This window comes from Corvus brachyrhynchos, unplaced genomic scaffold (genome assembly GCF_000691975.1).
Source record: "Corvus brachyrhynchos isolate BGI_N302 unplaced genomic scaffold, ASM69197v1 scaffold220, whole genome shotgun sequence".
Lineage (NCBI taxonomy): Eukaryota > Metazoa > Chordata > Aves > Passeriformes > Corvidae > Corvus > Corvus brachyrhynchos.
In genome coordinates, this window is record NW_008236209.1 from 7,959,552 (window position 1) to 7,972,586 (window position 13,035).

A 13,035-nucleotide genomic window follows, 5' to 3' on the forward strand; every position below is an offset into this window, starting at 1 on the left:
GGGCAGGGGGTCTGGGGCCGCGCCGGGTACGGACGGGGTTCTCCCTCCCCCCAGGACGGCGCAGGAGCAGCGTGGCCTTGCCCTTTTCCTGAGGCGGGCCGGGGCTATGCGAGGGCCGCGGTGCTGCCTTCCCTAGGCCCGGGCCCGGCGGGGAAAGGCGAGCAGGGCCTGATGCGGGAGTACAAGGTGGTGGTGCTGGGCAGCGGGGGGGTGGGGAAGTCCGCCCTGACGGTGCAGTTCGTCACCGGGACCTTCATCGAGAAGTACGACCCCACCATCGAGGACTTCTACCGCAAGGAGATTGAGGTGGACTCGTCCCCCTCGGTGCTGGAGATCCTGGACACGGCGGGCACTGAGGTGGACGCCTCCCCTTCCGTCCTGGAGATCCTGGACACGGCGGGCACTGAGCAGTTCGCCTCCATGCGCGACCTCTACATCAAGAACGGGCAGGGATTCATCCTCGTCTACAGCCTGGTCAACCAGCAGTCCTTCCAGGTAACCTCGCCTGATGTCCCGTCCTCGGAGGGAGCCGTCCCTGCCCCCGGGAAGGCTCTGGGCCGAGGGCCTCCCCTTCCGTCCTGGAGATCCTGGACACGGCGGGCACTGAGCAGTTCGCCTCCATGCGCGACCTCTACATCAAGAACGGGCAGGGATTCATCCTCGTCTACAGCCTGGTCAACCAGCAGTCCTTCCAGGTAACCTCGCCTGATGTCCCGTCCTCGGAGGGAGCCGTCCCTGCCCCCGGGAAGGCTCTGGGCCGAGGAGGAAGTTTTAGGGGTAGCCCACGTGTGCGTAGAAGCGCTTTATCTCCGAGGGGCCAAAAGTGTAAATGCCCACTTTGAAAGCGCATTTACCAGCCTTGCTTCTTGATGGAAAACTGCTTGCTTTGCAGGTACTTATCAGGGTGCCACCATTGTTAAATCCCACGCAGTGCTGGAGAACAATGACTAGCTCCCACTTCCCCAACAGAAATCTCTTGGCAATCCCCTTTTGTGAAGAAATCACTCGATATTAGAATCAAGACTTCCCCTTCCAATCCCCTCTCCTTCCTAAAAGGCATGTTTTTCCAGTTGCTCTTGAAGAGAGTCTCATTGTTCTGGAGTTGTGACTTGTTAAGTGAGCTGTTATTTTCTGCTCCCTCCCCCCAAATATATTCCTGTCCAGCATGAGCTCGATGCTCTCACAGCATAGATGGAGTACTGGAGAGGAGAACCAGCTGTATGTGATAATTTGTGGATCTGGATTTGATTTCTATTATTAAAACTCTCCAAAAAAATGGAAATATCTCAGCCGGTTACTGGTCTAAGCTGCCTGTAGAAACGGGGCTTTGTTTTTGGGCAGTAAGTGAGTTTAGCAGCGCTCTATGCAGTGCAGGGTTTTGCAACTCCTGCCTTGGCTTGGGCTGCCGAGCTGGGTGTGCTCCAGCTGCTTGGCAAGACCTTGCACACCCCCAGTTTGCTTCTGCTGAAGGCTAAACCTTATCTTAGCAGAGGCCTCGAAACAGCCCTGTGCAAGCTGAAGACATGCTTATCTCTGGAAAACAACAGTGACATTGGGATGCTTCTGCTCTCATTTTCACTGATTTTTGGGTTCCAGTGAGCCCGCATTATTTGAGGAATGGATGTACAATAATCCACCTTGTTAATATTTAATTATTTCTGTCTGTCTGTAGTGTGTTTGCTCGGAAGGCTGTAGGTGTAAACCACTCTGCAGTTCTTTACACAGTGGTAACTTCAAACGCTGGGATTGCTTTGTTTCAGTACTGTGCAAGAATCTGTAGTACTGATAATAACTTAAAACACTCGGGGCAGAGGAGGCTGACTCAGTCTTTCAAGTGTAAACTCCCCATGTCGGCTCAAACTTGAATAAATGCATCTCTAGGTAATAAAATCTCTTTACAGCATCTAATTTGGTTACTTACATGTGATTAAATGTGTTCACAATGAATTATTCTAAGCATTGCAGGACTGAGAAGGCTTTATTTAAATTTATGGCTTTCTCAAGCTGTAAACTAAGCACAAACTTCCTAAATGGTTGTGTAATGGCATGCCCCTGCTAGGGTTACAGGTCCTTAGACTTGAGACAACTTCTTCAGAAAGCTGCAGCTAGCCTTCAGAGCAGTGATACTGTGTCCTCCTGTGGCTGAACTGACTGTCACTTTCTGTTTGTATATGCACATAAATTCTATAAAATGTGCATGTATTTATATAAAAGAAAAAGTAACTTAGTGATAGGTAGTAGATTTTCTCTGAATTCTAGATCTGTGTGACTATGAGTTTAAGAAGTCTTCCCATGTATTTTTAATGTTCAGTTGCACGTGAGGGTTATTAAAATGTGTTTCTGTAGTGGTTCTATAGCAATTCCATGTGATTCCTTACATGTACTAACCAGCTGGATTGTTTGATCAGGACATCAAGCCGATGAGGGACCAGATTGTCCGGGTGAAGAGATACGAGAAAGTTCCTCTGATCCTAGTGGGGAATAAAGTGGATCTGGAGTCAGAGAGGGAGGTCTTATCTGCAGAAGGCAGAGCCCTGGCTCAGGAGTGGGGCTGTCCCTTCATGGAGACGTCAGCCAAGAGCAAAACAATGGTGGATGAACTGTTTGCTGAGATCGTCAGGCAAATGAACTATGCCTCCCTGCCTGAAAAACAAGATCAATGTTGTACAACTTGCATCATCCAGTGAGAGAAATTAAGAAAAACCTCAACCACGGCCATACAGAGCAGGTTGGTGGAACAGTCATAACTAACTGAGGTGCCCAAACACGGTGTTTAAATACAAGATAAAGGGACAGGGAGTCTGAAATGAGGCAGTCTAACCTGGAGGCAGCCTTCCTCCAAAAGAGATGGGAGCTTGTGCACGTGGTTGAGTCAAATGGACTTCTTGTGTTACCTCAGTAGGATTAGTCAGGGAATGCTGCATTTGCTTGCAGTAATTTTACAATGACACAAAGTGAATGATGTTATCTGCACCTATTTTGACTGTCAGTGCTGTATTTGATGCTACGTTATTCTGAATAATGCTTTGTGATGTTGCAGTGGGTTTATTCTTGTAGCTGGTATCTGAATTATTTTCAAGTAATGGGAGCTACCTTGGAGTTCAATGGGATTATTGTTACCAAATTTCCCAGTAGTTGTTCTGAGAAGACTTTGAGCTTGTTTAAAAGAAATAAAATTCTGTGGTACAGAAACTGACTGTACTTAGAGTACCCTTCTGCCTTATCAGTGGAATAAGTTTCTTTTGCAAGAGAACCACCCTGAGAGGTGAGAAGTGGCTCGAAGCCCATATGTAATAGTCAAGGGCGTGCACAAAGTGCTCTTCATCTCAAATCTCCAGAGCAGAGAACTGTAAAATGGCTTCCCAATGCACAACTCTCCTTTCCCAGTGACTCATAAGAGGTGTGATGAGAGTGCAGTGTTCAGAGGGCCCTTTGTAAAGCTTCCCCTGTGTCAGGTGTTGCTTTGATTTTTATTTTTTTCCTCCAGGACAACTGTCGTTGGCCTTTCACACATGTGGTCCTTTTACACATCTTTTTCACCTGACTGTGAATGGGTCTGTTCCTCTCTGATGTGCATTCCCATGAGGTGGTTCTGGACCTCCCCCCCCCACACTCTTGTTTCCCCTGTAGCTGTTGCAGGTCTTGTTTCACCGCTGTCTCGAATCCACGTTACTTCAAAGCACCATTGGTGTGCTCTGTATGCAGCCAGCTGGTCCCTCAGACCTCCAGTTGTCTGTTGGACCTGTCTTTGCAAACAACTCGTTATGATCTCCAAGGGCAAGTGCGGGAATGAGGGAGGACGTGGAAATTCAGGGGAAGGAACTGCCCCTCCTGACAGCTGCACTACCTGAGGCTCAGACTCCCACTGCCATGTTAGTAACTTGCTTAACTCAAAAGAGCTTTTTGTATCTGAGTGACAAGAGGGAAAATAGGTTATTACTGGAAGCTTTGGACCATGTATCCTCTTTAATCTTGAGTGCAAGGTCAGAGAGTGAAGTCTCAAAGCTTGTCTTTGAGATTGTTATCAAGTGCTTTGTAAATATAAAATTGTAGGTGCTCATGGCCCTAGCATTGTCATGCTAGAGATAATACATGATGTTTTTATCTCCAGTTCTGTGAAATTAGGAAGGGCTGCTGTCACTGTGTAAGAGGTGTGTGTAAGTTTGAGATTTGCTTGTTGAAAGGTGAGTGAACTTGTTTTGGAGCAGAGAAAAATACACAAGTCTTTTATGTTAATCACACCTGCAGAATCTTTAGAGGTCTAGGAAGAAATGAATCTAAGAAATTACTGCCTTTTTTAAAAAAATTGAGTGCTGCAGGGGTAATATTCTGAGTTGTGTATAGTAATGCAATGTTGCAGCTATTTCTAAGGCAGCTTCACAGACAAGATTATGTGGACTAGAAGTATCATGCCAAAGGGTATGGCAATCCCCTGGATTACTAATGGTTCATCCTGTGCTGGTTCCTGTCTTAAACTCTGACACAATCAGGCCTTTCATCCTTGAAATTTATAGTTCTGGAATTGATTGCTTCTAAGGGAGGCTTTGTAACCTCTCTGCTTCTGGATTGAGCGCTAAGTAGCACATTTAATCTTAAAGGTGAAATTGAAGTAGGGGCAGGGCCACATGTTATTCCTTTGAATGACAACTTGTGTGTAGATTTGGTGGGTTTCCTAAACATGTTCTTACTTTAGAAGAAACAGCTGTATTCTTATGTCTTTGTGAGCTCTTGAGACAGAGGATCCTAAGCTTTTGTGATATAGATTTCCTCTCCTTCCTTCTGCCTGGCTTAGACAACCACCCCAAGCCTTTAGCAGCAAACTGCTTCCTTGCTTCTGGGGAATGCTCTCTCTGCCCAATATAGCCTCATCACCTGTGCCAAACAAGTTGTTCCTTCCTGAACCATTTCCTATTCAGTTCTCACCATGTCTGGAACTTTTATTACTCATTCTGGCTTTTCAGTCTTCATGCTCTGTATATTTCATTTCAGCCTAACACTTTTGGGGTATTTTCCTCTTCCTGGCTCCCATTCTATCCTTGTTTTTTGATTGAGTAGATGTAGGATCTCATTAACTTTATCATATGCCTTTGCTGCTTGATAATTTCTGTCTGATGTGCTCTGGTAGGAGAGATGCTGATGGTGTCTTGTGATAGCTCTAATCAGCTTTGTAATCCTGCTTATCTGTGATCCAGGAAACAATTGCTGCTTGTCAGACCTCTGCTTTAGGAGTGACCCCTCCTAGGTAAATTGAAGCTGAGGAAGTAGAACCAGGTGTCTGAAAATCTGTGTGTAGGAAGTGGGCTTGAACTACAACTGTGTCCTGGAATAATCATCATCATCTCTGTGTTCTGTAACCAGGTTGTGTCCAGGAGGAGTCTTAGGTGTGTCAGTTCAGAGAGCAGTTCATACAACCGTTTGTGTCCCTGCAGTTCTGATGCAGAAACCCATGGGAGGGGTGGGGGTGGATTTTTTGCTGGGCCTGGGTTTGCCTGAGGCTGTTCCAGTGTCAGTTTTAAATCACAGGTATCATTTAACCTCTTTCTGGTGCTGATTCCTTGGCCTGTCTGTCAGCTATGGTGTGTAGGTTCTTTCGTGTTTTTGAGGAACATTTGCTAAACTGCTGTTCCAGTCAGCTGCCTTGGGTGAGATGAAGGATGGAACATAACTGCATAGTCAGGATAACCCGTAGTTCCTTTTAAAAACGTGTGTTGTTCTCACATCCTGCTTCCCACCTCCCCTTTCCTGTTTCTGCAGTGGTCTTCTGTTGTTTTGTTCTTGCATTCAGAGATAGGAGAATTCCAGGACCTGCTTTGTGTTCCTTGCTCCAGTATTTCTCTTGGATTTTCAGTATGACACTGTTTTGTATTTTGACTCTTTAAAATATGGTATCTGGTACAGTGCTCGTGCACTGAAGTCTTTCTGATATTAATAGGATTTGTAACACCTTAATGTTGGTATGAAAGACTGATGCTGGTTAGTGATTTCTGTCCCCTGTGTTCATGAGTAACTGTTATTAGCAAGGCTGAAGGAAGAGTATTCCTCTCTAGGAATAAGAACGGAAAGTGTACTCTCTTCTGGTTTATGTGGCTGTGCAACACAGACACATTTATTGTACTATGTTGTTGAACTTCCCCATCTCTTCTGCCTGCTTACAGAAGAGACCAGAGAGTGCTAAAAAATACCACAGGCAGATGAAGCCAGATAAGGTACCATATAGTGTTAATTGTAGTAACTAAACACAACTTAAATGGAAAGATGACAAATCTGAATTGTGGTGTCCCTAACCTGCAAATACAAGGATGTTGAAGGGCATGTAGAGGAAAATACCGTAACTTTTTTTTACTGTTCTTACTATTCCCAGCAATTCTTTGCTGACCACATTATTGAATGCCAGGCTTAGATGAAGTTTTTGGGGTGGATCTCACTCTGGTAGGATGAGGAGCTGCACTGTAAATGGTGCCTCTTCTGTGTGCTAAGGAAAGATAAAACATGTATTAAGCAAGTCTAATCCATCCCCATTAGAAGCTAAATGTTGGTTTGCTGCTTTTGACAGCAGAGGGACCCTCTCTGTCTAAAACTTTTGGACCAGCAACAGTGTGTGAGGTGGGAGTGATGTCACCAGACTGGGAGAGAATTGCTGTTAGTTGGAAAACATACAAACAAGCAAAAAAAACCTGGCTGTTGGCTCCTGTCAGGGCAGGAGTGCTGCTCCTGAATGTTAGGCAAGAAGGAGAACCCTGGCTATGTCAGAGCACTCTGTCGTGACAAACTGTTAACTTAGGGCAAATCAACAGCTGAAAAGAAATGGTGCAGTGGGAAACATAAGGTCCCGAGTTGTTTGGAGAAATCACTTCAAGAATTGAGAAGGCTCCTCAAAATCCCTGAAATGCCATGGATCAAGCTAGAGTGAAGTACATGCACTTGCAGTGACAATTTTCTACAGACTTTGAGCTTTGCCTGAGACTTTTAGGATATCTCTGCAGATAAATCGTGGGAACTACAAGCAAGTTATCTGAAATGCAAAGATGTTTTGGTCACATTGGTAACGTGTTGGTGTGCTTGATTGAGGATGGTGGTGTACAGCTCTGTTCCTCCTGAGGCTATCTGAATGCTAAGGGGCTTTTTTAGGAGTTGTTTAGAGGATCTGATAGCTGAGAACTCAGATGTCAAAACTGAGTTAGTTGGCTCATTTGCCTATTCCCAGAACTTGTGCTAAAGGCCATTGCTGTATGTTACTGGGTGTTACACATACACTGGGTCCTGCATTGGTGCATCTGTATAAGAGAACTTAAATTTCCTGGCATTTTCAGATCTTTAGATGCAATTTCATGTCCCACAGCAGCAGCTGTTACAAAGTTAATAGCAGTAGGTTGTTACCTGCTTGCCTCTTGTGTTACCAGAGTTAGTGGAGAATTTGGGAATGCTGCTGTAGAAAACAGTGCTTTGGAGCCCAGGATGGAAAACTGGCTGTTCCAGGCAGGGGAGAAGCCGTGTTCATTTTGAATGTGTATTGAATATGGCTTTCATTAGTGTTTTTTGTTTGTTTGTTTTGTTTTGTTTTGTTTTAATTGCAGATAAAACTCAGAGGAAACTTGCACAGATGCTGCTTTGGAGAACTTTCAGCCCAGGTTGCAGAGCTGAGCCTTGGTAAACCTGTCTCTATCACAGCACATTGCCATACATCTAAGTGCATAAGGTTGGTGGTCTCCAGGATCCACACACCTTAATCAGAATGCTTAGCATGTTTACCATAAGTTTTAAAATCTGTCGTTTATCTATCAGTCATTTTATAGCTTTCTAGGTTCATATAATGGCTAATATGCAAAAGTTCATTTTTAATATTTTAATTGATTTCTTTAATCAATTTCTGAACTTGTATTTATTAAATACTTAAACTCAGTATTACCTACTCAATGCCTTTTGAAAGAAGAGAGTTTTAATGGAGAATAAATTGAGCCTTAAACAAATGGTTACTTCTGTATATTACCTCGCATCAGTGCTTATTTCTATTTGCAAGGTTTTCTCTACAATGTAGTTGGTCATTTGAGACTTTTTGTTTACGTGTGACAGTGTCATGAAAAGATACTGAAGGCACCTCTGTTGTATGGATGTAGTATCCCTTTTCTTGGCAAATGCAGCTGTGACAATGTGTTTGTAACCAGTCTGATTTGACAGTTTGGAATAAGATGTAAAGTCTCAGCTGATGTTTCTCACAGTCTCGGGTTTCTTAATCAAAAATGACAATTGTAGCATTGAAAAATGGCAGCACACTTTTCCTTCTACTGAATTTCTAAACTTGCTTGTTTACAAATAGCTTCTCTATGCCTTTGAAAAGGGATAATGTATCCTTCAAAATGGGCTCTATGCCTACCTGTCAGCTCAGCTTTGCCTGGCGCAGTAAGAGACATCTAGTAGACCTCTGCAGATGAAAATCTAATGCAAATAAGATCACTTTACATTTTATAGTTCTAATATTTGTCTTTCTGAATAATATTTTAAAGCAATATTTGTTAAAGTTTTTCTTGCACTGTCACAAGTTGCTTTTTAGTTTTTTTTTTTCCCCAATGAGCAAGGTTAATATTAGAGACAAGTTGGTGTAACAAGGGGAGAAGCACCAGGTTTCAGTGATACTAACTGCAAGTGTGCTTTAAACAGCCATTGCCTTCCTTATTGTTTACCTGATCAACATTTTCTCTGAATACTTGAAAATTTTGACAATAACACAGGTATAAAGAGCAGAATGAAAATGTACAAAGAACAGACGAAATCTTTTTGTTCACTTTTATTAATGTGTTGCATACATGAGAGCTTTTTCTAGCAGTGGTTTAAAATGTGTATTTTTTTTTGCAGAAATTTAATAACTGCAGCTCACCTACTGCACCAAAGTTCTAGGTTTTTAGGAGCCCAGCTTTAGTCATTTGAACATGCTTCTAGAAATGTACATTCTTTCCCTGTAATAGCTAAATATCGATGAGAAAAGCTCCAGTAAAAGCAGTGATGGATATATGAGGTTAAAACTCAAAAATTGTATTGTGGATGATGGCATTTAAAACAATAAAAGATCACCGGTACAGTATCTCAATATTAATGTGGATTTTTGGTAATAATGCAGGCTGACTTTACAATATTAGCAGAAATAAAGATTCTGTGTCTACATTCAGTGTTGAATTTGAATCCTGAAAAGAGGAGGACACCAGGATTTCTGCCTGGTTATTGAAACACCTGATTTTTTTCTGTGGGGTTACTTGAATTTTTTTTCCTGTTTGTACAAACTTTATAAACAGGCTAAGGCTAATACTTAGGTTTGCACTTTAATATCAGAACTAAACCAAACCTTGTATTCAAAGTAGATTTTTTTTTTTAAAGTGATGGTTGTTGATCTTTTTTGTAGGTTGTAAGGAAGTAATAGGATATGAAAGTAATTCATAAAGATTCTAGTTTTCCTTTGTCTAAGAAGGAAAAATTTGGTTGATATTGATCAGTGGTTCATTCCTAGGGGTAGTTTTCAAAGCAGTGTTCATTTTCATTGACCTCAGCAAAAAAAAAAAAAAAGAAAAAAAGAAAAAAACAAAGAAACAAAAACAAAACAAAACAACCAAAAAACCCCCAAAACAAAACAAAAAACAAACCTTAAACTTGAACTAGCTTAGAGTGACAGGACTGGGAAAATGAGAGATGGTTTCATCAGCACACTTTGGGGGGGAAAAGGGACCAAAAGTTTATTTAGGCTTCCTCAATAGTTTGCATGTGAAGTTGCTCATTAGAGTAAAAGGCTAATAATAAATGCAATATGTATTGTCTTTACTATGGCATCTGTTTAGGAGTTGTTCAAATCACTGCAGTAGGGCTCTACAAATAAAAATGTAACCTAACATCTTGTATCTTAATGTACTGTATCTTTATCAGTCATAGGTGAAATCCTGAATAACAAGTGCAAAAATGGAACAATTACCTATAATGCTTTGTAAAAAGATTTTTCCAGTAGAATTCATTCTTGTCATTTTGTAAGACAACCCTACAGTCCACCTGTTTGTAACTTTTTTAATAAAATAGATACCTGTATTACCAAACCAGGGTGAGTAGTCTGTGTTCAGTTTCTTCTGGAATGGGCTGAGCTGACAACCTGCTGCTGCTTTTTGTTTCGTGGGTTGTTTTTGAGGTCCTGGTTATTCTAAATGCAGTAACCGCATCTGAATTGTCTTGACTGAGTCCTCGTGTGGGGGAATAGGGTGTACAGCTGTGCCCCAGCTGGGTGTAGAGCTCACAGTTTTGGGTGCTCTGAGGAGAGAGAAGGTGGGAGCATCATTTTCCTGTGCAAAGCAGGCACTCCCTGAGCTGGGGGCCAGTTCAGAGCAGCCTCCTCACAGGCTAGTGTGATCGAGCTTTGTTCAAAAGAAATCTGTGTTTGTCTTGTGCAAGTCTTTAACGTTCTTGTTTTCATGCAGGCTTTATGTGTGTGAAGATGGCCACAAGTCCTGACATCACCTTGCAGTGTCTGTAGCTGCCCTCCAGCCAGAGCTGACGTCTTTCCACCACCCTGGCGGAATGAATGCTCCTGGAGCTCTGCTACAGGAGAGGCACAAGATTTTTCCAGAAAATCAAAGTGCCCAAAGCTATTTGATAACAATTATCTTAAATGTTCAGTAAAAGCCCTAAATTTGCCAAGTCAATGGTTGTCATCTGGGCCCTGTAACAAAAAGTGCATGTTCCTCAGGACATACAGTCTTGGCACTCACCTTTTAGTACTGCATTTGTAACTAAAGCTGTGCATTGATGTAAAATGTGATTTCAATCTAAGAAAAACTTGATAACTTGGTACCTTCAGTTCTCAGTGATGTGCAAACAGGCAAAAACCATGTAGCCTGCTCACCACCCCTCTGTTGCCGTGGCTAAGTCCACTTTACACCCCTCAAGTTGCCTTAAAAGTGGTCTCTCCTTACGACACTGTGCCGGAAAGTTCTCCCTTTGTCTAGATTCTGCTGGTCGCTGGCCCTCTTCCCCCCTCCAATCCCTTTTCCCATTGGCCCTTGTTATGTCATTCAACCTTGCCTCTGCCCCCCAGCCCTCAGACTATTGTTTTTGGATGCTCTGCCTGCCTTTGGGAGTTTTCGGGATAAAACTGGCGCGGGCTTTTGGTTGTTGTTCTTTCTTGCCTCTGGTCCTTTTGGGGTGTTGCCATTAAACGCCTCAGAATTGCATGCAGAGAACCCCTTTCGCCTCTTTGTCTCCGGTTCGTGCATAGATTGTCTGTGTGAGCGGCTGTTCACAACCACCTGCGAAGCTGATATTGTATGCACGCGTAGGTACTAGCAGAGTGCCGCGTAAGCGGTCCATGGGAGACCCAGTAGGGTCAAACGCGGTATCGATCCACCGAAGCTCTCAGTTCTTTACCCCTCCTCCAGCTGAAACAGCATTAGCCTTATCTTGTAGGTATGTTTCTGTGCTGTTTCTTCTTCCTCCTCACACTTCCTTTGCTGAAATGAGAAGTAGTTTCCATCTTGAGAGGAAAATGATAGAGAAGAGCAGAGTGCTCTTCTAAGTGATTTTGGGTGAAATGTCTGCTTCCCTAACCTAGCTGAGAGGTGAGGGTGAAGCATACCCTGTTCTCATTAGTGTCACTGAGGGTGGGAGCTGACACTTCAGGACTAGTCTGCTTTGAGATGTAACTATCGGGTTCATTGCTGTCTGAGTCTGATTTCTCATGTGGTTTAGAAGAAGTCAGAATGCAGCAGTAATACTCCCAATTCCTTATGGCCCTCAGTATAACTAAGAAAGCTGCTTCCTGTTTCCACTTGGAGGTTGGGAAGTGATTTGAGTACAGCTGTTAAGCCCCTGAGACTTAGACCACTGTTTTGTTTCCAGGTGACAGTGTAATAATACAGGCTCGGTTGGGGATTTTGAGGAAGGACATAAGATTCATATTCAAGGCTATTATCTTTCAAAAGTCTTGGTGCTGAGAGTAAAATCGATTGCTGCTTCACAGACTTGTGTAGCATCCTTTGTTAAATAGGTGTGGAAATGTCACGTTGCTTTGTCTGGTTTTGGGGCTGTTTATGTAGTGTTTCGTGGCAGCTTTTTCTTTGGTGTACCAGTTCTTGCTATACAGGTGCCTGCAGAAATCTCCCAGTGTCGTGCTTCCCCTGTACAGCCAGAGGACAGGGATGTCCCCCCAGAGCCATCAGAGAGCAGGAGGCAGTTGCAGCACAGGCGAGAGGCCTGTCCCCACCCTGCCTCCCCACCCAGCACGGGGATGTAGCTGTGTCACTGCCTGGGGCAGAGCTGGGCCCTGCAGACTGACTGGGTGTGCTGGGGTACAACTCACAGCCACAGAAAACCCCACAGCGAGGACAGAGACCCTGCCAGAGTGGAGGGTGAACCACCGGCTACACCTCATGTGGAGCTGCATGCTGGCCATCTGCCCCAGGAGGCTGGGCTGTCATTACAGTGTGAAACTAGGTGGAAGTGTCTAGTCTTAATTAAAATGAGATACGAGTTCCAAAGCAATACGTGTTGACCTGTGTGAGTTATCTGTGCTCGAAAGCCAGCAGCCCGGGTTGCTGGGTTTGCTGGTAGTTGCTGGGGTTGGGTGAGTCACCGCTCGCTCTCTGGCTGAAGTGCGAACAGCTCCTAGAGCTGCGGGCAGGCTCTGTCAGGAGATGACGTGGCCCGATGTTCTGCGCTCTGAAAGTGAAATAATGTGGGTTTCGGGTTTTTTATGTAGCCGCTTTTATCTCTGTCTGGTCAATACAGCTGCGAGGAGCAGAGAAGAAGGACTCTGAGTTGTAAAACAGCACAGCGTTTAATTCAGAGGTGATGTCCCACTGGTAGTAGTTTGTTGGTGCTGCCAAGGGCAGCATTGAGCTTGGCTGGCAGTAACAGTGCTGATTGCAGGATTGTAAGGGATGAAATTTGTTCTCTGTGGAAACAGTGTATTTAGTATTGGAATCAACTTACTTGCCTTTGGTGCTCTCTATCAAACCTGAGGTTTTCTTCAAGTCCCTCGAAAAGGTCTGGAGCAATAACTGCAATAATTGA

General features: G+C 43.8%; 1 protein-coding gene across 6 annotated transcripts in view; it reads left to right on the forward strand.

Moving 5' to 3' along the window:
* The window catches only part of RAP2C (RAP2C, member of RAS oncogene family), an 11,006-nt gene extending 932 nt beyond the window's left edge, over positions 1-10,074 (forward strand). The window contains exons 1-4 of one of the 6 annotated variants that reach the window (XM_008641971.2): positions 7-357; positions 409-495; positions 2,409-2,728; positions 7,575-10,074. In XM_008641971.2, the coding sequence (XP_008640193.1) occupies positions 172-357; positions 409-495; positions 2,409-2,687 (552 nt within the window). In that variant the 5' untranslated portion in view covers positions 7-171 and the 3' untranslated portion in view covers positions 2,688-2,728; positions 7,575-10,074. The other 5 variants (XM_008641987.2, XM_008641979.2, XM_017743270.1 and 2 more) reach the window with 5 other exon arrangements.
* Positions 10,075-13,035: the final 2,961 nt, after the last annotated feature.